Below are 26,026 nucleotides of genomic sequence, written 5' to 3'. Positions count from 1 at the left end.
AGATTAGAATTGGATGATCTAAGTTTCCTTTGTGGTTGATAAGATATTAAAAGCTCAGAGATATATGAAGGTGCTATGCCATTCAGAGCTTTGTAAGTAATTAACATAACCTTAAAATCAATTCTATAGGAAATAGGGAGCCAGTGCAGTTCAGCCAACACAGGGGTGATGTGTTCTCTCTTCTTAGTCTTAGTTAAAAGTCTAGCCGCAGAGTTCTGTATGAGTGCCAATTTCTTTAGATGTTTTTTTGGGATGTCATCCAACGGTTGCTGAGTGGCATTTGAATGAGTTGACGGTCATATTCAGAATTAAGAAGACCACTGCAAATTTGAATATGAACGTCATTTGAATGTCACTCAGCAACCGCAAGATGACATCAGAAAAATGTGCAGTGGTCTCTTAATTTTTTTCCAGAGCTGTAGTTTCCACAAAATACACCTCAAAGAATAATTTGGTCACATATCAAGCAAAGCATTGAAAGCAACTTGTTTCAGTAACAAAGGCATCTTGTCATAATAATAAATATAAAAATAAATAACTGGTGTAGCCCCTGTCTGCTACCGTCAGGCAGCACAGTCATGCTGATGGGGAACATGGGTTGTGCTGCTGTCTTGTCTTGTCTTGGTTTTGCTTTGGTTATTTTATGTTTGGTTTTTGTGTTGCCTGTCTTGTCCTTCTGTTTGTGTAACTTTTATGTTTATTTTGTAGGGAGGTGGCTCTGAGGGGGGCTAGTCTAAACATACGTGTGGTGTGGTTTTGTGTATTGCTTATCGCTTTGCGGTGTGCCTTTGCTGTGTAACAGGTGAGCTTTTCTTTATGCTTGCATGTAAAATATTTGAGTGGACGTCCATAGTTGCCACCCTCAGATCCCCACTGCCCAACCCTTTGTCTTAATAAATATTGTTTTTCTGGAATTCATGTCTCCACCGTGTAGTTATGAACCTGAAAGCGGTACAAGCTCTTAAAGATTCCCTGACGCATTAGGCTTTAGGGTGGCGTAGTCAGGCTACTGTGATTGGCCCCTTGGCCCTTCCTATGTATCACCTTGTGCTATTTACCTATTTATGTACCTTGACAAGCTATACCTCCAAACAAAATTATGGATTGTTTTTGCAGTATTTACGAATGTTAACACACAACATCCCACAATAGCAAAAACAATATTCCAAACCTTAGATACAGTATAAAAACCTCTGCTTCTGCAAGGATATCAGTTCAAAAACAATATATCTCAGCTGATAATACAAACAAACAATTGAATAATTGACACACAATTGATGTTATGTTGGGTAAATTGGGCCAACCACAGCTGATTCCAGTCTGGCTTAGACTCAGTGGCAGGGGTTATTCTTTTCTATTACATTGACACTTATACAGTAAAAGGAGGACTTTGAGGAGTGATGTTTTTAGAAACAGAAAAAGACAAACACTGTAATGTCTGGACGAGGAAGAGTAAAAGCATGGGGCCCAGGGAGAAGAACAAGCCCAGTGAGAGATGCAGTGAGAGGTGCAGGAGCAGTGAGAGATGCAGGAGCAGTGAGAAGAGCAGGGCCAGGGAGAAGAGCAAGGTAGAGGTGTAAGAATGGTGGTGGCATTCCAAAGGCTGTAAGAACTGTTGTCAGTGATGAAATTCATGCCACTATCATTGACCATGTAATCAATGTGATGTTGATGAAAACATGTGGCCTTACCCTGAAGATCGCATAAATTAGATACAGTAATTGTGTGCTTTGCTTTAGCTCCCCCCTTTTTATCTGGGCTTTTTGCTGTTGTTTTTTTGTTCAGAATGCTCCTGTGTGTGTCATGGATATTTTGTTCACTGTAAGCAATACTGTAAAACTTTTTCTGTTCTATCATACTGTAAACAGTATTTCTACTGTACCTCCTGTAGTAAACAGTAAAGGCAAAATAAACTGATTTGCTTTTTACTGGAATGCTTTTGAATGTGAACATAACATGTGGACATACAGTTCCCAACCAAGAAATTTAGTGTAATTATTGCATGCAAATACCTGTAAAACTGAAACATAAAAGTCTATGCAGTTTTTGTAATGTCAACAATAGCCAGTATTTTGAAACCTATGTACTTTGATTGACTGCATGTACCTTGTGAAGTGAAAACACGTGTTATTCTTTGACAGAATAATTTCATTTTGAGTCAGATTTCCAGTGTTAGTAATATATTTAACAAAATGTGTTTTTGAGAAGAAAATGATCCGTTTGGCCAATTGTGTTTTGTAGGTGTGAGTCTGTGTTAAGAGTTTAGAAAAAGTATCTGAAGTATGGCTAAGCGCTTGTTAGCGATTGGAAAAAGTAGCCACTGTACCCACTGTACAAGCCTATTATGATTTGTATGGAAGAACATTAGAATATTATGTTTTGTACGTGTGTATCACACTTTGAAACTGTAGAAATTATTTGTAACTGTAAAAATGATCTGTACAAGTAATTGTCAATATTACAAATATGTTCAGCAAACTGTTGTTGTGTGCACATCCCACCTTCTGGCAGGTGAAGGACAAAAGAAAACTATACTCAATTTAAAAAATATAATGTCCGCAACACTGCTTTCGACTCCCAATTATTCAATGCACAACAGGCAACGTTTCAACCCTGCTGGGTCTTCTTCAGGCAAATGACCAAATTCCTTGTATACGCAACTTGGCCTATAAACCTGATTTACATTTACATTTTTTAAATTTGCGTGCTCGTGTTTTAGGGACATTAGATAGGGGTATAACATTACTCACTTTTCATGCAATTCACTTCATATAGTATAGCAGTACATAAGTCAAGTCTCAACTTTTTTTTTAAGATATTGTTTATATACAAACAATATTAGGTACAGTGGAGACCTTTGGTTATACCAGCTGTAATCCTCTAGATAGAAAGGTCATCTTGCACTTAAATTAAAGCTTATAAACTTGGGAAGTTTGTCATCTACAGTTGAGGTAGTGATATGTATAATACAATGCTTGAAAATGATCACTTTTAATGACAATTTGTCAGACGGACAGACATTTTTTTGTCTTTTGGGGTATGTTGAGGGTGATCCAGCAATCCCCTTTTTTTGCCAGTTTCCCCTATGTGTCAGGATACAAGCTTTTAGGGTTATATGACCATTTATGTAGCTGCAGTACCTTAATATTCACAACATTATTCCGCCATAAGCTTTTCACAAAAATGTTTTTTTTGGCCCCTGAGACCAAACGGGGCCAAGCTGGGGGTGGTCATTATCAACTTGTGATGGCCCAAGGTATAAGATAATAGGAAATAATAGTGAAAAAAGGTAGCAAAAAACATCCTGAGGAGTGGACCTGGCTCCCAGCCTAATACGCATCACTATCCAAACAATATCATTCATGGGTTGTGTCATGCTCTTTCCAATAAAGGATTAAGGTATTAACAGATCCTGTTTCAATCTGTTTACATTTGTTTCAGTATGTTTACATATTGTAATAGCTCAGCAAGTCTACATACTTAAAAGCAGAGCCTTTGTCATAGTTTCAGTGAAATCCATTGGGTTCGAGTCGAAGGTATGGGCATCATTTCTTAGATTCTAAATATGCTTGAATGCTCCTGTCTTTTCATTGAAACCCTTGTCTGCATGTCTACGTTCTAATGAATGTAGAGGTCACAGAATTATATAATTTAAAGTTATAAAAATTGAAAAAGTGTTTCAAGGAGGAAGAATATATATGTTGTGTTGTTTTCAGCCATGGACACTAAAACACTATTATTCTGCCTGACTGCTGTGATCGTTTCTGGTAAGACCATTATAACCAGTGATTGATGCCATTTTGAATTACTGGCTTCTAAAATAGTCATATCCAGTGAATGCTATATGTTCACTGGACAGCTTGGACGTGTCTGAAAACAGACTTACATAAAGATCTATTTTCCACAAAGTACACTTCAAAGAATAATTTGGTATTCTTCACATATGAAGAGTTTGGTTCCAAAATGCTATATCTCCATTTTTAAAAACATTACAAAAGTCATGGCATTTAATTGTGTATATCAGGTAATTTCAGTAAAATTGCAATTGTGTTGTTTTGATTGAGTGAAGATAAATCTAACAACAATACCCAATTTTTGAATAACTCAAATATTGAAATAGGTAGGTAGGTTATCAGCCTTAAACATCCGTAAACTTGGTAGGCCAATGGTCATCAGTTGCCTTAGCAGGTTTCTGATCAGTGAGTGGGTTTACAAATCTGCTAAAGTATCCTCAAGATATGACACAGTCTCTGCACTGATCATAGTGTATGGCTGATTTGATTTTTCAGATATATGTGTTTTTAATTTGGAGACATAGACTAGAGGGAATGTAATGTATTGATTTGATTGGCAGTTGGAGTCACCAATGCGACTTCTTATGGTGGGGTAATCATTCACACAGATGGTGAGTAGGCCCACCCTTAGCAAAAATAAGTTTATGGAAGTGTACTGTTGGTCTACTTATTTTGAACAAAGCATACGTATAGCTTACTTTTTGTGTACTGAACAGAAATACACTATATTGAATTACACTAGGCTTTTACAATAAGTATACATCAAGGTTTAAGTATATCTAATCTGTACTTGGTACTTATACTTAAATATACTTAATATACCTATACTGATGGAAAAGTCTAATATTAACATGTACTTGTAGCCAGAGATTGATCTTTAAGAGGCTGCATGACTTCATTTAATTTCATTCAGGAGATTCTAATATTACCTTTCCAGTAAACTTCACAAAGATCTCATACAGGCTGTTTAAGTTTATTGTTAGCTAGAATGTAATGAAGTATCCAATTTGTTACTTAACTTTGATATCTTAGGTTTTTAAATATATTTTATTTAACATATGTAGGGAAAAAAGAGCTTTGTGTAAAGTGACTATTGCCTAATATCTAACACTGTTACTTACCGCAAATGAGGTGGGATGCCGGAGTTTTGTCAGGTCCTCAAGGACATGGGCATCACAGGGGCAGAATACTGAGAAGCCTTCAAAGGGCTAGCTGAAGAGGCAGCTTCGGGCTGTGGCTGAGGAGTTGGGGGCTGGACAACATCTAGGGCAGGGGTCGGCAACCTTTTTTGCCTGGAGAGCCACTTTTACCAATTTTTTATTTTTTTTTTAATCTCAGAAGAGCCACATAAAGACGGTTACAAGAAAAAGTTTGGATATTTAACGTACATTTACTTTCATTCAACAGAGGATGTTTTAAATACATTTTCTACTAGTTTTAAAACTAATGTGCAAGTAACTTGAAATGTAAAGTGGAATGACAGAAGTATAGCCCTTAGGCTTCCCATGTAGGCTAAACACCACCCCCTATTTTCCCAGTGTCCTTTGGTATGCAAAGTAACATCATAGCACAACACATGTTTCATAGCACAACACTCAATTTTCATTGACATGTCATTGGCGAAATTGAACATTAGGCCTACCAGAGATTAGATTTAGTGATGGCCTTGGAGTCTGGCTGGCTGCTCATATTCAGTGAGTTTCATGCAAGAATTGAGGCATCATTTAAGGGCAACTCCACGCAAAACTGTCATATATATAACGCCAACTAAATAGCCTACCATGGCATTGTGTTGGCGTTATGGATGTGACAGTTTTGCGCGGAATTGCCCTTAAACGTGAGCGCAGGTTTGTCTTTATATTTTTCATATGTGAGAAAGATTTCTCACATGCCAGTGGAATAGGGTTAACACAGCAATACTAACTCGTTGCAGTGTGCGATATATAACGGGCAGTTCATTTCGCGTTTTCAGAATCAGTCTTCGGATGGAAACTTTCCCATTTCAGCCCGCTTGTGTTCGCGCTCGCAAGCTGTGGTTGCTGACGTTCCCTTTTTGACATTTTCCTTATCTAGCCTACAGCAAGCGCACACATTAACACAACAAACGGTCACTGTCTAAGACCACCGAGCTGATAATCAGCAGGGTCGCCCATAACAAATTCGGACTGTCTTGTCCTTCCAGTGCTCTCCAGACTGCCAGCCTCCGGGTTGGTCAGTTATAAAGAACTTTGTTGGTGTTGCATCGTGAAGACACAGCTGTGCGCAGTTTTCACGCGGGTCATCTTTGCCCTTGGACATTTTCAGCCGGTTGGAAATTTGACTAATTTTGTGTTTAATTTTTATTTATTTTATTTATTAATTCGTTTGTTGTATGTCTTGGTGTCATGGGTACGCTGGCGACTACGCCGCTCCGTCCGGCATCTTTTGTGTTTGTTATTTCTTATATGTATGTCTTGGTGTCACGGGTACGCTGGCGACTACGCCGCTCCGTCCGGCATTTATTGTCTTTGTTAGTCTGTGTCAATGACAATGTCTTATATGTGGGGCGCTTTGGGTTGCACTCTGTGCATGTTTGCGCTATACAAATAAATCTGACTTGACTTGACTTGACATCAACAATAACAATTAAAGGTAAGTGTTCTCGTTGACTGAAATGGAGGGAAATCGGGTGATTTTGTTTGATATCGACATGGCAAGGAACCGCGAATGTAACAATATTGTGCAGGCTAAGGTTACGGAGTCAAGTGAGGTGGGAAGTTATATAAATTACTCAGATAGACCTACGAACTAAAATAAAATACATTTTAATTAAATAGGCCTACTCATTATTATTTTCAAAAGCTGAGCCGCATCAGAGGGATCAAAGAGCCGCGGGTTGCCGACCCCTGATCTAGGGTGTCAGGAGGAGACCTCTGCCATTGCTCCACCACCAGGAGATGTACTGGGGTTAAAGGAGTTGAACGTCAGTGACCGGTGGTCCCCAGCTGATGACCCAGTAAAGCACCAGGGTGTGAGCCCTGGCTCCTTACAGAGAGAGGCAATGTGGGGTGGGGGTTAACCTTGAAACCTTTTATTGCTTTTAGTCCAGTGTTATTTTATTTTATTTTTTTAAAGAAACATTGATTTTTTAAAATATATTTTTAGGAGCATTTTGCCATTTATTATATAGGACAGAGAAGAGATGGACAGAAAGCAAGTGGAAGAGAGAGATGGGGTGGGATCGGAAAATGACTCGGGCCGGACTCGAACCTGGGCCCCGTTGCCCACCACCCCACCTTAACCTAGGCACTGGAGGACGTGTGGCAGGCAGCAATGCCATGCAGGTCTGAACACAAACCTGTACTGCAAACTATCATAACACTATTTCCTTTGCTGTTTCCAGGTAATCCCACTATTAATGGAAATGCCAAAGGTGCAGCTTGCGTCTTCCCTTTCGTGTATAAACGCACAGTGTACTGGAAATGCACCAGCATTAACCATAACAAGCCATGGTGTGCGACTACACACAGCTATGACAGGAATAAGAGATGGGGAGAGTGTATTAGTTTAGGTAAGAAATTATTATTTTACTGGGACATGGTTCACTTCTTTATGAAAATCTGTTGGTGATTTATTGTAATCTCACAATGAAAACATTAGGAAAAATCCAACCTTGAAGGGAAGCAAATTTATTCTGAGCAAAAGGAAAATCTCATAAAGAAATAAATATGTTTAACAAAAACACGTTGCTCACAATTATTGGGACCCCTGCTTGTAATACCTTCTTGAAGCCTCCCTTTGCCAAAAAAACAGCTTGTGCTATTCTTGTGTGACACCCCATAAAGTTGGAGAATACAAAGCAAGGGATTTAAGAAAGTTGGTCTTCACAAAATCTCCCTAGATCGTCCAGATTTCTAGGTCCAGACTTGTGCATTCTCCTCTTTGACTCACCCCACTGTTTTTCTATGGAGTTTAGATCAGGGAACTGCCCGAGGCTTGATTTTGTGTTCAGCAAACCATATTTGTTTTGATCTGGACGTTTGTTTTGGTTCATTGACCTGATGAATGACCCAATCATGACTAACTTTTAGTGTCTTGGCAGAGATTGACAGATTTCCTTTGAAAATGTTCAGGTTTGTCTTGGTGTTCATGATACCATGCACCTTAATTAGGTTATCTAGGCCTTTGGGAATAAAAACAGCCCCACAATAGCACAGCCCCTCCACCATAATTCTCATTAGGCATGGCGTTCTTTTCAGTATAGTCATTCTTCTATACACGCCAAACACACCTAATGTGTTTCTAGCCAAAGAGTGCAATTTTCATTTCATCTGACAATAGACCACACTTCCAGACAAAGTCACTGTACCATTCAGCAACTCTTGCCGCTTACATTGATAATTAAGTGGACAGGCTTTTACCTGACATGCCCTCTAAATAATCTATTAGCAGTGAGGTCACTTGGTGACCCCAAGATGATACCTTTGTCTGTAACTCTCCAACAGTGGTTCCTATGGAATTTTTTACCTATCTTACCATCTTCCATACTGTACATGGGGGCAATATACCCATGGGTCTTTGTCCAAGCATGTTTGTCACATTTCCAGATGATTAGAACCTTTTAATCATTGTTTTAACTGTACATATAGGCATTTTCAACAAAGTACTTTTCATAAACATTCTCTGACTTATGAATGTCAACACACTTTCTTGTTAATTTAAATGTAGCGTATTCTCTTGTCTTTCCGATGTTGAAAAATGACTAGAGGATTCAGCCTCTGTGTGACTTTATTTTCATACCGTAGTGAAAAAGAAAGTCATGAACTACTTCTGAAAGTTCACAGACAATATAAATAAGTTGAAATTAGACAGGAAAATGCTTCTGTTAGGTTTTGTATATAAGATTTTTCAGGGGTGCCAATAATTGTGAGCAGCATATTTTCATTGAAAATATTTATTTCTTTATGAGTTTCCTTTTTCTCAAAATAAATTTGCTTCCAAATGAGCAGGTCTGAACACAAACCTGTACTGCAAACTATCATAACACTATTTCCTTTGCCGTTTCCAGGTAATCCCACTATTCATGGAAATGCCAAAGGTGCAGTTTGCGTCTTCCCTTTCGTGTATAAACGCACAACTTACTGGAAATGCACCAGCATGGACCATAACAGGCCATGGTGTGCGACCACATACAACTTCGACAAGGATAACAGATGGGGAGAGTGTACTGACTTAGGTAAGAAATTAGTATTTTACTGGGACATGGTTAACTTCTTTATGAAATGTAACACCTGAAGTAAGTTTGTACTAGAGATGTGGCAATCTTACAATGAGTGATATTGGTTTTGGAGCTAGTGTTGATAACCTACAATACTTATGTTTACTGACTGATTCCGGACCTTGACGCAATTGGATAACACTACGACCAATGTTTACTGACTAATTCGTTGCAGCACTGTCGTCATCTGTTTAGCTCGCCTCATGGCCCGCTTACATCAGATAAACCGATGTGATTGGTTCCTCGCGATGCAAGGGGTAAAAGTAACGTGCATCATTACTCATTGCCAGAGTGTCTCGCAGAGACAATTGTGCTTTCGCGAGAACTCTTGAAATTTCCAGGGTACACAGCGCATTGAATGCGTGTGAATCCTGGAATCCTGCGTTTGCTATTGTTATTGCCATGGTTTACGTGTGGTAATGAATGAAGCCATGCAGCATTATGCGTCAAGGAGATTAGACTACGCTAGATCACATAGGGTACTCTACATCATGGTTTGTCTGTTTATTGTATGATTAAACACAATTAAAAAAAGCTACAGACCATATTCATAGACTTTGGTGGAAAAGTGTAGTTTGGGTGAAGACATTCCATTTTGAAGCTAATCCAAGTCATTTAATTATTTTTTTGAATTCGGTTTCATGTTCACGAAAGCTGGCAACAATTTGGCCTTGGCCTTATACGCACCGATGTATGTGGAGGTGCGAGTGTGACAGTTTTTGCAATGATGTCATTAAAGGGACACCAGGCAAGCCTGATGCTTTTTCTCTACGAAACTCCCCCTCACTCGGTCTGAAGCTCTTTTCCTTTTGTTGGCATCTTCCGTCAGAGTTTTCTGATCCTGCTTTGGTCGGCGGGTATGATACACTGAACTTGCAAGCGGGATATTCTTCCTACAGGCAGTAGGGCGGGCGAGAGAGTCTTCATTCGCCCTGTAATGAGTCATTTAACCATATACCGACTTACGAAGATGAGTAATTAACACGAAAACGTTGCCTGGTGTCCCTTTAAAATAGTGTAACCCTGCTACACCACTGTGTCTGTGTTCACACATCAGAGGAAACCTGCTCGGCTTTGGGTGATCCCCATTACAGAACCTTTGATGCCTTAACAATATGATAAATGAGATTGTTAATGAAAATTGTTTATGAATCTTAAGTATGAACTGAATTAACACTGAAATGATCCGAATATAGCCAAACTGCATTGCAAAATCCTCTCAATGTATAATTTTTGTAAAATAAAAAATCATATTTTTTTAGTTGTACCAACTCCACCACCTGACCCTTGTGATGGTATCACATGTGGGGAGAAGGAGGAGTGCAAGAGAGGTGCCTGCGTTCACACATCAGAGGAGACCTGCTCGGCTCTGGGTGATCCCCATTACAGAACCTTTGATGGGAAACGCTACGACTTCCAAGGCACCTGCACCTACACCATGGCTGAGGTTCTGAAAAAAGAGGCAGGCCTTGTTCCCTTCACAGTCCTGGCCAAGAATAACCACAGAGGCAACAAATGGGTGGCGTATGTCAGGAAGGTCACGGTTACTGTGTACAATCACACCGTGACCATCAGCGAAAAAAGGGCCAGAGCCGAGGTAAGGAATAAAGGTTGTGATTTTTGTTGTTGTTGTCAAATAAAGATGGCTGGCTGACTGAGCAATGCATCAATCCCCTAAACATTTAAGACCCCACTATGAATTGATCTGATGACTTTCCAAAGAGCAGCTCAGGGAAATAGTCAAGTGGCACATTCACGTGAAAATGTTTGGACCAAACCAATAGCTATATTTTAGTATTTCACTGGTTGCTTGCTGATTAAGCGGTGGCTTTCTGAAGAGGAGATAAGGACTGCTTTCCATTTTTAATCGATATTTTCATAGAGCTAATTTATATTTTTTGTGCCCTGGATTTAAAATGTTACTGACTTATAGTGTGAATCAAAATAAATAATCTAAAAGGTTTTAGTTTTGTTGATGTTCCAATACCCCACTTCTTCACCAGGTGGATGGTGAAATTGTTTACCTGCCTGTGAGTCTAGAGGGGGGAAAGCTCCAGGTAGTCCACAGAGGCAGGAATGCTGTTCTGACAACAAAGTTTGGGCTGAAAGTCACATACGACTGGAATATGATGCTGCGCATCACAGCACCAAGCAGCTACTTTCGTACACTGGGCGGATTGTGTGGAAATTACAACGGTGACCGCAAGGATGAATGGACCACCCGCTCTGGAAGTCGACTTTCCTCAGCCCTCGAGTTTGCAAAGAGTTGGAAAATGCAGGATGGGGACTTGTTTTGCTATGACGACTGTCGTGGGAAATGCCCCAGCTGCTCGGCAGCCCAGAAAAATGAATTTAGTGGGGTAGAGTACTGTGGCCTCATCACTGACACCAAGAGTGTATTTGCCAAATGCATAAATAAAGTTGACCCTGGTATGTTCTTCGACAACTGTGTGTATGACACCTGCATCAATAATGGCATCAGAAGCTTCCTCTGTGACAACATTGAAAATTATGTGGATGAATGCATGGCTGCGGGCATCAAGATCGATGGCTGGAGAACTCTTGCAAACTGTCGTAAGTGTGTTTAACCATGAGACCATGAGAAAATGATATAATTCCATGTTCTTAGTTTTTAAGCAGAAGAGTATTCAACATGTTATCTGATTGATGACATACTGTAGCCTACTAAACTCAATTGTATTTGTATGTAAATTCGGTGATGTGTTGTTCTATTCTTTTCCCCACTGTTACTCACAGCGATGGACTGTCCTGCAAATAGCCACTATGAAGCATGTGGGCCAGCGTGCGCAGCCTCCTGTGCTGAGAGAAATGCCCCATCCACGTGTCAGCAGCCCTGCGTAGAGGGCTGCCAGTGTAACAAGGGCTTTGTGCTCAGTGGTGAAACGTGTGTGCCAGTGAGCTCATGTGGCTGCACCAGTGGAGGGCGCTATTACCCTCCAGGACAGACATTTTGGGCTGACAACACGTGCACTAAAAAATGCACATGCACGTCTGGAACCCTGCAGTGCACTGTAACCAAGTGCAAGAGTTCTGAAGTGTGTTCTTTGAGGAATGGTGTGAGAGACTGTTACCCACTGTCTTATGGTACCTGCCGTGGCTCCGGTGACCCACACTACCGCTCGTTTGATGGCAAGAAATTTGACTTCCAAGGAACATGCACATACCTCTTGTCCAAAGTAATCAGCACTACAGATCCTTCTCTGAAACCTTTTGAGGTGCAGGTCCAGAATGAGAACCGAGGCCGAAACAAGGCAGTGGCATACACCAAGACAGCCTTGATAAAAGTGTATGGACACACCATTGTTTTGAGCAGTGACAATCCCGGCAGAGTCATGGTAAGTTCTTTTATTTATGAAGCTGTAACTAATCTATAACTTTGACATCAAACTTCAACTTAAAAACCAACAATGCATACATTATTTTTGTTTGATTTCTGTGGTACACAGTTATGTATAACACAAAAGACAACACATTTTGTATGTGATGTTGTAAATTCTCTGTGAAAGAGCATCCTTAACTGACTCTAAATCCTATGTCTTCCTGTAAAGCTTAACAACACGTTTGTAAACCTGCCACTGGCATTGGAAAATGGACGACTGTCAATTTTCCGAAGAGGCCGGGCTGGAGTGGTCAAAACTGATTTTGGCCTGGAAATGCAGTTTGACTGGAGAAGCTACGTGTCAGTTACTGTCCCAAGCACCTACCAAGGAGTGCTAGGTGGCCTGTGTGGAAACTTCAATGGCCATGGAAACGATGACATGCTCACACCCAACAAAACCCCTGCCAAAAATCCAACGGAGTTTGGTGAAAGCTGGAAAGTGAAGAATGATTCTCGGTGCAAAGACACTGAAAAATGTGAGGGCAAGACGTGCCTTAAGTGTGACATCAACTCAAAGCAGAATGAGCCGTTCCAAAAACCCTGCAGCATCCTCACAGACAAGACTGGTCCTTTCAAGGACTGTCACAGCAAAGAGGATCCAGAGCAGTACTATGAAGACTGTGTTTATGACATGTGCATGTATCAGGGCCACTCCTCTGCACTTTGCAACGCCCTCAGCACGTACACCTCCGTGTGCCAGGAGGCAAAAGCCAGGATCGACGTCTGGAGAACAGAGTCACTTTGTCGTGAGTACAACAATTTTTCAGGAGAGCAATTAAGGCCACGTAAACAATGTGTCTGATCCAACGGTGCTGCAGAGCACAACAAGTTCCTCTTTATGATGTTATACTGCTTCTAACATGACTGATTATATACAGCGGAAGATCACGCAGTAACAGAGTTACAATCCCACTAAATTTTTTGGCATCACTTAGCAATTAATGAACCAAAATGTAAGAACAATATGTCAGTATGTACCTACATGTACTTCAATGGTAACACAAAATGGTCTAATGAAATTAAATCTTTATATGATTTGTATGTGTCTTTATATGACAGAAAGTGCTCGGTAACAGAGTTACAGAAAATCAACATCACATTTTTACCATAAAAGTCAACATCATCAAACATGCAGTTCTCAAATATAATCCAGCTACAAGCTGATGGGTGTACAGTCACTAGATGTACAAGTACAAATTAATTTATTTCATGGCCCCCCATGGACAGAATTTCACGAAACTTGGCATGCACCCAAAGGCTTTTAGCGTGGCAATACACATCAAATTTGGTGCTGTTCAGAACATCTCAGCTGAAGATATAGAAAGAATTCTGTAACTTTGCTGTAACTAATTATTTTCATTTCTGGGCTTAATGCAATTGAGGGAGGGGGGGGGGGGGGGCTTTTCATGGTAACAGAGTACAGAGTTACCGTAATGGAGTTACAGACCAGCCTATTTTAAAACTTTGATCTAGGGCACATAGAAACATACTTAACATACCTGTTTTATAAATGTTAACTAATTGGTAATCATACCAAATGTGTTTTGTAGAGATGTATAAACTGTTATTTTTTACTCTGGATGTTAACATGGGCGCAATCTTCCCCTACTACTTATAATAACTCACTTTGACATGATGTAAAGCAATCCAAGTTGTCATCTTCTCTGTCAGCACACTCATTTCACAAAGAGATGTGTATGGTTTCTTTTTGGCAGCGCTGGCTTGCAAAGCAAACAGCCACTACGAGGTTTGTCCGTCCAGCTGTTCTGCGATGTGTCCCGGAACTGATGAGGCAGAAGGCTGCGAAAACACTCCCTGCAGTGAGGGCTGCGAGTGCGATGACGGCTTTGCGCTGAGTGACGAACAGTGTGTGCCACAGGAGCAGTGTGGTTGTGTGCACAAGGGCCGCTACTACCAGCAAGGCCAGGTGTTCTTCCTCGACAACCAGTGCAAGGGCCGTTGTGTGTGTGGAAACGACGGCAGGGTGCAGTGCCAAAGCGATTTCTCCTGTGGGCCCAATGAAGTGTGCCGCATCCAGGACGGGGCCGAGGGCTGCTTCCCCACCACCACAGCCACCTGCTCCGTATCTGGGACAGGACACTATCACTCCTTTGACAACAGGGACTTCAGCGTTCCTGGCAACTGTGTGTACAAAATGGCAGAGGTCACCCAAGACAATGATGGTGAAAGGGTTCCCTTCAGTGTGGTAGTCCATCAGGAATCTGCAACCAATGATCCAACGGTTACCCGTAGTGTCCAAATAGAAGTCAATGATAACAACATCGTCATGCTTCCTGGAAGAATCTGGGAAGTAATGGTAATTGAGTCATCTTCTGCATATTTCTAACTGTCCTCTGTTCTACTTTATCTCTTTGATTCCTGAGAAAAACATACTTTTATTTTACTTATACTTTTAAATCTTACGTTTTTTTTATGCTAGAGTTAGGTACATACAATGGTTAATTTCTGTCAAAGCCTTGTGAGCATTTCACATCCATATTGAATTCAGAAAGTCCTAAATGACAATGAGCTGATTTTTGTTTTATTGCCTTCCCCTCCTTTCATTGTTTTGCTATTTCTCTCCCTCTCCAATGACAGCTGGATGGCATCCGAGTGAATCTCCCTCTCCAACTGGACGACGGGAAGGTGCAAGTCTATCACAATGGACACGTCATCGTTCTGCAGACTAACTTTGGCTTAGAGGTGACATATGACACCATCTCCATGGTCAGGGTGGACATGCCATCCTCTTACAAAGGCATGCTGTTGGGCCTCTGTGGCAACTACAACGGCAACCCAGCTGATGATTTCGTCTTACCCGGAGGTGCCCAGGCCTCCTCGGCAGTAGCGTTTGCTGAGGGCTGGGTTGTGGATCAGAAGGGTGTGAAATGTCAGACAGGCTGTGGGTCCCAGTGTCCTACTCCATCACCGCAGGGCAAAAAGTTGTGCGACATCTTGAAAGACAAAAAGAGTCCATTTTCAAAGTGCCACGCAACTGTGCCACCACAGGAGTACTTTAACAAATGTGTGAAAGACGTTTCGGAGCAAGGGGGCAGTGAAGATGTCCTTTGCCAACACTTGCAGAACTACGTTGCTGTCTGCCAGGAATCTGGGGGTTCAGTTGACAGCTGGCGAAACAAGACACTTTGTCGTGAGTGTTTCTAATAAAATGTACTGTATATATGTTGTGCACTGTATTTGCTCTTTCCATTTGAGCTAGATGTCACAGTAAACGTAACTCCTAGATAGATAGATAGATAGATAGATAGATAGATAGATAGATACTTTATTGATCCCCAGGGGAAATTCAAGACTCCTGAAGAAATTCAAGACTCAAAACTCCTGCTGCTAGCACTGGAATATTTTAATGATCCCTTTCACTCTTATACTGTTGAAATCATCAGAGTTCTGGGTAGACTGAATTTCATTTTCTGATACATAGATATATATACTTTATTGATCCCCAAGGGGAAATTCAAGACATTTTCTGTCATGACCCAGCTCTTTAGAATAGTACCTCCTGTCCTACCAACAACTTGACATGTAAATATAGCACTTAGCACTTGACTATCCTCCTTCTAGAACTGTCACTTGGTTCTATGTGAGTAGTACTTATTGCTGCTCTAACATGTCCCTGACCGTCACACTTTACCTTGATTGTTTCCCCTTTTTTGTAAGTCTCTTTGGATAAAAGCATCAACTAAATGACTAAATGGAGATGTACATTTTGTTTTCTTTTCCAATTCTCTCTGTCGTAGCTATGACGTGCCCAAAGAACAGTCAGTATGAGCTCTGTGCCGATACCTGCTCCACTACCTGTGCCAGTCTCACCACGCCTCAGAAGTGCTCACATTGCCAGGAGGGGTGCGAGTGTAAGGATGGTTTTGCCTTTGATGGTGGAGAATGTAGGCCACTGGGGAAATGTGGCTGTGAAGTTGATGGACGCTATTACAAGGTGTGTGTGTGTGTGTGCTTTTTTTTCTTTTGGCATGTTTTGTTTACCAATTTCAAGATGAAGACTAATGAAAAAAAGACAGCTTCTGATCACAGAGCACAAGCTGAGCTGGACTGCTGGCCTTAGTTACTACTTTTCACGACAAAGCTGGATTTTCCAAATCATCATGTCATAGTAGTGTAGTGTTGTGTATGTGTCTCAGTATGTGGACGTGTGTTTTCCTGCAGTCTGGGGAGACAGTGATGAACGAGGACTGCCAGGAGAAGTGCACCTGTGTAGATGGTGTGTTTTCATGTGAGAATACCAAGTGCACAGTGAAACAAGTCTGTGACATCAGGGAAGGAGTAAGAAACTGCCATCAAGTTGGTGAGTCTCCTGTAAAAAATATATATTTCAAAGTTCAGAAAGAATTAATATCATTAAAAATGAAATGAAATGAATTGTTGATGCTAACTAGGAGATTAGACTACGCTAGATTACATAGGGTACTCTACATCATGGTTTGTCTGTTTATTGTATGATTAAACACAATTAAAAAAAGCTACAGACCATATTCATAGACTTTGGTGGAAAAGTGTAGTTTGGGTGAAGACATTCCATTTTGAAGCTAATCCAAGTCATTTAATTATTTTTTTGAATTCGGTTTCATGTTCACGAAATCTGGCAACAATTTGGCCTTGGCCTTATACGCACCGATGTATGTGGAGGTGCGAGTGTGACAGTTTTTGCAATGATGTTATTAAAGGGACACCAGGGAAGCCTGATGCTTTTTCTCTACGAAACTCCCCCTCACTCGGTCTGAAGCTCTTTTCCTTTTCTTTGCATCTTCCGTCAGAGTTTTCTGATCCTGCTTTGGTCGGCGGGTATGATACACTGAACTTGCAAGCGGGATATTCTTCCTACAGGCAGTAGGGGCGGGCGAGAGAGTCTTCATTCGCCCTGTAATGAGTCATTTAACCATATACCGACTTACGAAGATGAGTAATTAACACAAAAACGTTGCCTGGTGTCCCTTTAAAATAGTGTAACCCCGCTACACCACTGTGTCTGTGTTCACACATCAGAGGAAACCTGCTCGGCTTTGGGTGATCCCCATTACAGAACCTTTGATGCCTTAACAATATGATAAATGAGATTGTTAATGAAAATTGTTTATGAATCTTAAGTATGAACTGAATTAACACTGAAATGATCCGAATATAGCCAAACTGCATTGCAAAATCCTCTCAATGTATAATTTTTGTAAAATAAAAAATCATATTTTTTTAGTTGTACCAACTCCACCACCTGACCCTTGTGATGGTATCACATGTGGGGAGAAGGAGGAGTGCAAGAGAGGTGCCTGCGTTCACACATCAGAGGAGACCTGCTCGGCTCTGGGTGATCCCCATTACAGAACCTTTGATGGGAAACGCTACGACTTCCAAGGCACCTGCACCTACACCATGGCTGAGGTTCTGAAAAAAGAGGCAGGCCTTGTTCCCTTCACAGTCCTGGCCAAGAATAACCACAGAGGCAACAAATGGGTGGCGTATGTCAGGAAGGTCACGGTTACTGTGTACAATCACACCGTGACCATCAGCGAAAAAAGGGCCAGAGCCGAGGTAAGGAATAAAGGTTGTGATTTTTGTTGTTGTTGTCAAATAAAGATGGCTGGCTGACTGAGCAATGCATCAATCCCCTAAACATTTAAGACCCCACTATGAATTGATCTGATGACTTTCCAAAGAGCAGCTCAGGGAAATAGTCAAGTGGCACATTCACGTGAAAATGTTTGGACCAAACCAATAGCTATATTTTAGTATTTCACTGGTTGCTTGCTGATTAAGCGGTGGCTTTCTGAAGAGGAGATAAGGACTGCATTCCATTTTTAATCGATATTTTCGTAGAGCTAATTTATATCAGAGCTAGGAAAGCAAATCTATTTGTTATATTGCATATTCATTTTTGTGCCCTGCATTTAAAATGTTACTGACTTATAGTGTGAATCAAAATAAATAATCTAAAAGGTTTTAGTTTTGTTGATGTTCCAATACCCCACTTCTTCACCAGGTGGATGGTGAAATTGTTTACCTGCCTGTGAGTCTAGCGGGGGGAAAGCTCCAGGTAGTCCACAGAGGCAGGAATGCTGTTCTGACAACAAAGTTTGGGCTGAAAGTCACATACGACTGGAATATGATGCTGCGCATCACAGCACCAAGCAGCTACTTTCGTACACTGGGCGGATTGTGTGGGAATTACAACGGTGACCACAACGATGAATGGACCACCCGCTCTGGAAGTCAACTTTCCTCAGCCCTCGAGTTCGCAAAGAGTTGGAAAATGCAGGATGGGGACTTGTTTTGCCATGACGACTGTCGTGGGAAATGCCCCAGTTGCTCGGCAGCCCAGAAAAATGAATTTAGTAGGGTAGAGTACTGTGGCCTCATCACTGACACCAAGAGTGTATTTGCCAAATGCATAAATAAAGTTGACCCTGGTATGTTCTTCGACAACTGTGTGTATGACACCTGCATCAATAGCGGCATCAGAAGCTTCCTCTGTGACAACATTGAAAATTATGTGGATGAATGCATGGCTGCGGGCATCAAGATCGATGGCTGGAGAACTCTTGCAAACTGTCGTAAGTGTGTTTAACCATGAGACCATGAGAAAATGATATAATTCCATGTTCTTAGTTTTTAAGCAGAAGAGTATTCAACATGTTATCTGATTGATGACATACTGTAGCCTACTAAACTCAATTGTATTTGTATGTAAATTCGGTGATGTGTTGTTCTATTCTTTTCCCCACTGTTACTCACAGCGATGGACTGTCCTGCAAATAGCCACTATGAAGCATGTGGGCCAGCGTGCGCAGCCTCCTGTGCTGAGAGAAATGCCCCATCCACGTGTCAGGAGCCCTGCGTAGAGGGCTGCCAGTGTAACAAGGGCTTTGTGCTCAGTGGTGAAACGTGTGTGCCAGTGAGCTCATGTGGCTGCACCAGTGGAGGGCGCTATTACCCTCCAGGACAGACATTTTGGGATGACAACACGTGCACTAAAAAATGCACATGCACGTCTGGAACCCTGCAGTGCACTGTAACCAAGTGCAAGAGTTCTGAAGTGTGTTCTTTGAGGAATGGTGTGAGAGACTGTTACCCACTGTCTTATGGTACCTGCCGTGGCTCCGGTGACCCACACTACCGCTCGTTTGATGGCAAGAAATTTGACTTCCAAGGAACATGCACATACCTCTTGTCCAAAGTAATCAGCACTACAGATCCTTCTCTGAAACCTTTTGAGGTGCAGGTCCAGAATGAGAACCGAGGCCGAAACAAGGCAGTGGCATACACCAAGACAGCCTTGATAAAAGTGTATGGACACACCATTGTTTTGAGCAGCGACAATCCAGGCAGAGTCATGGTAAGTTCTTTTATTTATGAAGCTGTAACTAATCTATAACTTTGACATCAAACTTCAACTTAAAAATCAACAATGCATACATTATTTTTGTTTGATTTCTGTGGTACACAGTTATGTATAACACAAAAGACAACACATTTTGTATGTGATGTTGTAAATTCTCTGTGAAAGAGCATCCTTAACTGACTCTAAATCTTATGTCTTCCTGTAAAGCTTAACAACACGTTTGTAAACCTGCCACTGGCATTGGAAAATGGACGACTGTCAATTTTCCGAAGAGGCCGGGCTGGAGTGGTCAAAACTGATTTTGGCCTGGAAATGCAGTTTGACTGGAGAAGCTACGTGTCAGTTACTGTCCCAAGCACCTACCAAGGAGTGCTAGGTGGCCTGTGTGGAAACTTCAATGGCCATGGAAACGATGACATGCTCACACCCAACAAAACCCCTGCCAAAAATCCAACGGAGTTTGGTGAAAGCTGGAAAGTGAAGAATGATTCTCGGTGCAAAGACACTGAAAAATGTGAGGGCAAGACGTGCCTTAAGTGTGACATCAACTCAAAGCAGAATGAGCCGTTCCAAAAACCCTGCAGCATCCTCACAGACAAGACTGGTCCTTTCAAGGACTGTCACAGCAAAGAGGATCCAGAGCAGTACTATGAAGACTGTGTTTATGACATGTGCATGTATCAGGGCCACTCCTCTGCACTTTGCAACGCCCTCAGCACGTACACCTCCGTGTGCCAGGAGGCAAAAGCCAGGATCGACGTCTGGAGAACAGAGTCACTTTGTCGTGAGTACAACAATTTTTCAGGAGAGCAATTAAGGCCACGTAAACAATGTGTCTGATCCAACGGTGCTGCAGAGCACAACAAGTTCCTCTTTATGATGTTATACTGCTTCTAACATGACTGATTATATACAGCGGAAGATCACGCAGTAACAGAGTTACATTCCCACTACATTTTTTGGCATCACTTAGCAATTAATGAACCAAAATGTAAGAACAATATGTCAGTATGTACCTACATGTACTTCAATGGTAACACAAAATGGTCTAATGAAATTAAATCTTTATATGATTTGTATGTGTCTTTATATGACAGAAAGTGCTCGGTAACAGAGTTACAGAAAATCAACATCACATTTTTACCATAAAAGTCAACATCATCAAACATGCAGTTCTCAAATATAATCCAGCTACAAGCTGATGGGTGTACAGTCACTAGATGTACAAGTACAAATTTATTTATTTCATGGCCCCCCATGGACAGAATTTCACGAAACTTGGCATGCACCCAAAGGCTTTTAGCGTGGCAATACACATCAAATTTGGTGCTGTTCAGAACATCTCAGCTGAAGATATAGAAAGAATTCTGTAACTTTGCTGTAACTAATTATTTTCATTTCTGGGCTTAATGCAATTGAGGGAGGGGGGGGGGGGGGGCTTTTCATGGTAACAGAGTACAGAGTTACCGTAATGGAGTTACAGACCAGCCTATTTTAAAACTTTGATCTAGGGCACATAGAAACATACTTAACATACCTGTTTTATAAATGTTAACTAATTGGTAATAATACCAAATGTGTTTTGTAGAGATGTATAAACTGTTATTTTTTACTCTGGATGTTAACATGGGCGCAATCTTCCCCTACTACTTATAATAACTCACTTTGACATGATGTAAAGCAATCCAAGTTGTCATCTTCTCTGTTGTCAGCACACTCATTTCACAAAGAGATGTGTATGGTTTCTTTTTGGCAGCGCTGGCTTGCAAAGCAAACAGCCACTACGAGGCTTGCCCGTCCAGCTGTTCTGCGATGTGTCCCGGAACTGGTGAGCCAGAAGGCTGCGAAAACACTCCCTGCAGTGAGGGCTGCGAGTGCAATGACGGCTTTGCGCTGAGTGACGAACAGTGTGTGCCACAGGAGCAGTGTGGTTGTGTGCACAAGGGCCGCTACTACCAGCAAGGCCAGGTGTTCTTCCTCGACGACCAGTGCAAGGGCCGTTGTGTGTGTGGAAACGACGGCAGGGTGCAGTGCCAAAGCGATTTCTCCTGTGGGCCCAATGAAGTGTGCCGCATCCAGGACGGGGCCGAGGGCTGCTTCCCCACCACCACAGCCACCTGCTCCGTATCTGGGACAGGACACTATCACTCCTTTGACAACAGGGACTTCAGCGTTCCTGGCAACTGTGTGTACAAAATGGCAGAGGTCACCCAAGACAATGATGGTAAAAGGGTTCCCTTCAGTGTGGTAGTCCATCAGGAATCTGCAACCAATGATCCAACGGTTACCCGTAGTGTCCAAATAGAAGTCAATGATAACAACATCGTCATGTTTCCTGGAAGAATCTGGGAAGTAATGGTAATTGAGTCATCTTCTGCATATTTCTAACTGTCCTCTGTTCTACTTTATCTCTTTGATTCCTGAGAAAAACGTACTTTTATTTTACTTATACTTTTAAATCTTACGTTTTTTTTATGCTAGAGTTAGGTACATACAATGGTTCATTTCTGTCAAAGCCTTGTGAGCATTTCACATCCATATTGAATTCAGAAAGTCCTAAATGACAATGAGCTGATTTTTGTTTTATTGCCTTCCCCTCCTTTCATTGTTTTGCCATTTCTCTCCCTCTCCAATGACAGCTGGATGGCATCCGAGTGAATCTCCCTCTCCAACTGGACGACGGGAAGGTGCAAGTCTATCACAATGGACACGTCATCGTTCTGCAGACTAACTTTGGCTTAGAGGTGACATATGACACCATCTCCATGGTCAGGGTGGACATGCCATCCTCTTACAAAGGCGTGCTGTTGGGCCTCTGTGGCAACTACAACGGCAACCCAGCTGATGATTTCGTCTTACCCGGAGGTGCCCAGGCCTCCTCGGCAGAAGCGTTTGCTGAGGGCTGGGTTGTGGATCAGAAGGGTGTGAAATGTCAGACAGGCTGTGGGTCCCAGTGTCCTACTCCATCACCGCAGGGCCAAAAGTTGTGCGACATCTTGAAAGACAAAAAGAGTCCATTTTCAAAGTGCCACGCAACTGTGCCACCACAGGAGTACTTTGACAAATGTGTGAAAGACGTTTCGGAGCAAGGGGGCAGTAAAGATGTCCTTTGCCAACACTTGCAGAACTACGTTGCTGTCTGCCAGGAATCTGGGGGTTCAGTTGACAGCTGGCGAAACAAGACACTTTGTCGTGAGTGTTTCTAATAAAATGTACTGTATATATGTTGTGCACTGTATTTGCTCTTTCCATTTGAGCTAGATGTCACAGTAAACGTAACTCCTAGATAGATAGATAGATAGATAGATAGATAGATACTTTATTGATCCCCTGGGGAAATTCAAGACTCCTGAAGAAATTCAAGACTCAAAACTCCTGCTGCTAGCACTGGAATATTTGAATGATCCCTTTCACTCTTATACTGTTGAAATCATCAGAGTTCTGGGTAGACTGAATTTCATTTTCTGATACATAGATATATATACTTTATTGATCCCCAAGGGGAAATTCAAGACATTTTCTGTCATGACCCAGCTCTTTAGAATAGTACCTCCTGTCCTACCAACAACTTGACATGCAAATATAGCACTTAGCACTTGACTATCCTCCTTCTAGAACTGTCACTTGGTTCTATGTGAGTAGTACTTATTGCTGCTCTAACATGTCCCTGACCGTCACACTTTACCTTGATTGTTTCCCCTTTTTTGTAAGTCTCTTTGGATAAAAGCATCAACTAAATGACTAAATGGAGATGTACATTTTGTTTTCTTTTCCAATTCTCTCTGTCGTAGCTATGACGTGCCCAAAGAACAGTCAGTATGAGCTCTGTGCCGATACCTGCTCCACTACCTGTGCCAGTCTCACCACGCCTCAGAAGTGCTCACATTGCCAGGAGGGGTGCGAGTGTAAGGATGGTTTTGCCTTTGATGGTGGAGAATGTAGGCCACTGGGGAAATGTGGCTGTGAAGTTGATGGACGCTATTACAAGGTGTGTGTGTGTGTGCTTTTCTTTCTTTTGGCATGTTTTGTTTACCAATTTCAAGATGAAGACTAATGAAAAAAAGACAGCTTCTCATCACAGAGCACAAGCTGAGCTGGACTGCTGGCCTTAGTTACTACTTTTCACGACAAAGCTGGATTTTCCAAATCATCATGTCATAGTAGTGTAGTGTTGTGTATGTGTCTCAGTATGTGGACGTGTGTTTTCCTGCAGTCTGGGGAGACAGTGATGAATGAGGACTGCCAGGAGAAGTGCACCTGTGTAGATGGTGTGTTTTCATGTGAGAATACCAAGTGCACAGTGAAACAAGTCTGTGACATCAGGGAAGGAGTAAGAAACTGCCATCAAGTTGGTGAGTCTCCTGTAAAAAATATATATATATATTTCAAAGTTCAGAAAGAATTAATATCATTAAAAATGAAATGAAATGAATTGTTGATGCTAACTATTGAAAACAACATCTCCGGGACAGATCCCTGTGAGGCAAAGAATTGCCGTGAAAAAGAAACGTGTGTCAAGAATGGCTCCGATGTCCACTGTGTGGCGATGTCCAACTCCACCTGCCGGATAGTGGGGGACCCACACTACCAAAGCTTCGATGGCAAGCTGTTCTCTTACCAGGGCTCATGCACATACACACTGGTTCAGACGACAGGTCTGGACAAAACACTGACTCCTTTCAGCATTGTGGCCAAAACCGAGAGGGAGAGTCAGGACAGAGGGGCCTACTTAAAAACTGTAACAGTCAACATGGAAGGTGTCCAGATCGTTGTTGTCTATGGTGACCCCGGCAAAGTGCAGGTCCGTAACATCTAACTTAAATCTTATTTTCTACACCTTTAAATCTATTTTTTATGCATTTACTAAAACTGTGTCAATTATTAAACATGTTCAGTATGCAAAAGAGGACGGAATTTAAATCTAGGCTTGACGCTGATCATTACATATGTTTCTCAGATTTATGGCTCCACTTACAACCTCCCCGTTACTCTCAAGTCTGGGAGGATCATAATTACTCAGGAGTCCTACAGGGGTTTCATTAAGACCGACTTCGGAGTGGAGATCACTTTCGACTGGGGCGAGGTTCTCTACGTCACTGTGCTTAGCAGCTACTATAAGAACCTGCAGGGCATGTGCGGTACCTACAACGGAGACCAGGCTGACGATTTCTCCATGCCTAATGGCTCCACCATCCCCAGCCTTAAGAAGTGGGCAGAAGCCTGGAGCCTTCCTGAAGCCAACAGCACCTGCCTGCACTCCTGCCCAGGCCAGTGCCCTGTCTGTACGGCAGACGACACGTCGCTTTATACAGAGAAGGAATACTGTGGCGAGATCGGAGTGGAGAGTGGTGCTTTCGCTGCCTGTCACGCCAAGGTTCTGCCAGAGAAGCTGTTGGAAGACTGCCTTTACAACATGTGCATCCACAAAGGAGACAAGCAGATGCTGTGCAAGGTCATGACCAATTATGCCACAATCTGCCAGCTGAAAGGTGCTGACGTTTCTAAACAGTGGCTACAAACACTCGACTGTTGTAAGTGGTATTATCTCTCTCAGTCAATTTAGTGTGTATTAGTTGAGTTGCGCTTAACGCATCCAAGTGACATTCTTCCATTGACTTGCATTGTATTTAATACAGCGGCCACACATGGTACAATGTCGTATTACAAGAAAGAGAGCCAACAGATACAACACTGAGCGTGTTACATCAGAACAGTCACTTCTTGTTGTTTCTTCACATTATTTTGCTATTTTTAGGTCATTTTGAATGTCTATTTTGACTATAACCCTGCAATGAATCATTGTTATAATTTACTTAAAGGGGCTTTACTTTAAAGATCTACATAGACAAAATTACTTAATATTGTTCAATTGTTGTTTCACTTCCACAGAAGTCTGACGAGAAGGGGATTAGTTGCTGAAGAAGATACTAACATAAAACCAGTGGAGATATCTCTACACGGAAACCAAACTGCAGCAATTTACCAATCAGCTATTTTGATCTCCTCCTTTTTCATCCAGAGTATAAGAGTTAAAAAAATATTCTTCTAAGTAAAAAGCCATATAACCAAGGCTATGCATATATCATGTAGCAGTACCTACCTATTTGTAGTGCTGTGTAAATCACATGCATTGTGATTTGTTATAACATGTACTGTTTATCTATCTATATACAATAAACGTAGCTAGTCATGCACAACAATTCTGTTTC

General features: G+C 41.7%; 1 protein-coding gene across 1 annotated transcript; it reads left to right on the top strand.

Annotated features, from left to right (window-relative positions):
• The first annotated feature begins 3,716 nt into the window (after positions 1-3,716).
• LOC121720448 (IgGFc-binding protein-like) lies at positions 3,717-26,017 on the top strand. Its single transcript, XM_042106536.1, has 23 exons — positions 3,717-3,767; positions 4,355-4,405; positions 7,177-7,344; positions 8,842-9,009; positions 10,314-10,648; positions 11,055-11,625; positions 11,809-12,407; positions 12,621-13,197; positions 14,167-14,768; positions 15,050-15,602; positions 16,210-16,406; positions 16,634-16,772; positions 17,676-18,010; positions 18,459-19,029; positions 19,213-19,811; positions 20,025-20,601; positions 21,574-22,175; positions 22,457-23,009; positions 23,609-23,805; positions 24,031-24,169; positions 24,290-24,618; positions 24,775-25,348; positions 25,707-26,017. Coding segments are annotated over exons 1-23 (8,487 nt in total). The 5' UTR covers positions 3,717-3,718; the 3' UTR covers positions 25,709-26,017.
• Positions 26,018-26,026: the final 9 nt, after the last annotated feature.

This window comes from Alosa sapidissima, chromosome 10 (assembly GCF_018492685.1).
Source record: "Alosa sapidissima isolate fAloSap1 chromosome 10, fAloSap1.pri, whole genome shotgun sequence".
NCBI lineage: Eukaryota > Metazoa > Chordata > Actinopteri > Clupeiformes > Clupeidae > Alosa > Alosa sapidissima.
This window is presented reverse-complemented; position numbering and strand designations above follow the sequence as displayed.

What these genes read in the sequence shown, in the direction of transcription:
- LOC121720448 (XM_042106536.1), top strand. Translation starts at nt 3,719, where the DNA reads ATGGACACTAAAACACTATTATTCTGCCTGACTGCTGTGATCGTTTCT. An exon ending in GAGAACTCTTGCAAACTGTC is followed by an intron (nt 11,626 to 11,808) that starts GTAAGTGTGTTT and finishes TGTTACTCACAG; the next exon opens with CGATGGACTGTCCTGCAAAT. An exon ending in GAAGAATCTGGGAAGTAATG is followed by an intron (nt 14,769 to 15,049) that starts GTAATTGAGTCA and finishes CTCCAATGACAG; the next exon opens with CTGGATGGCATCCGAGTGAA.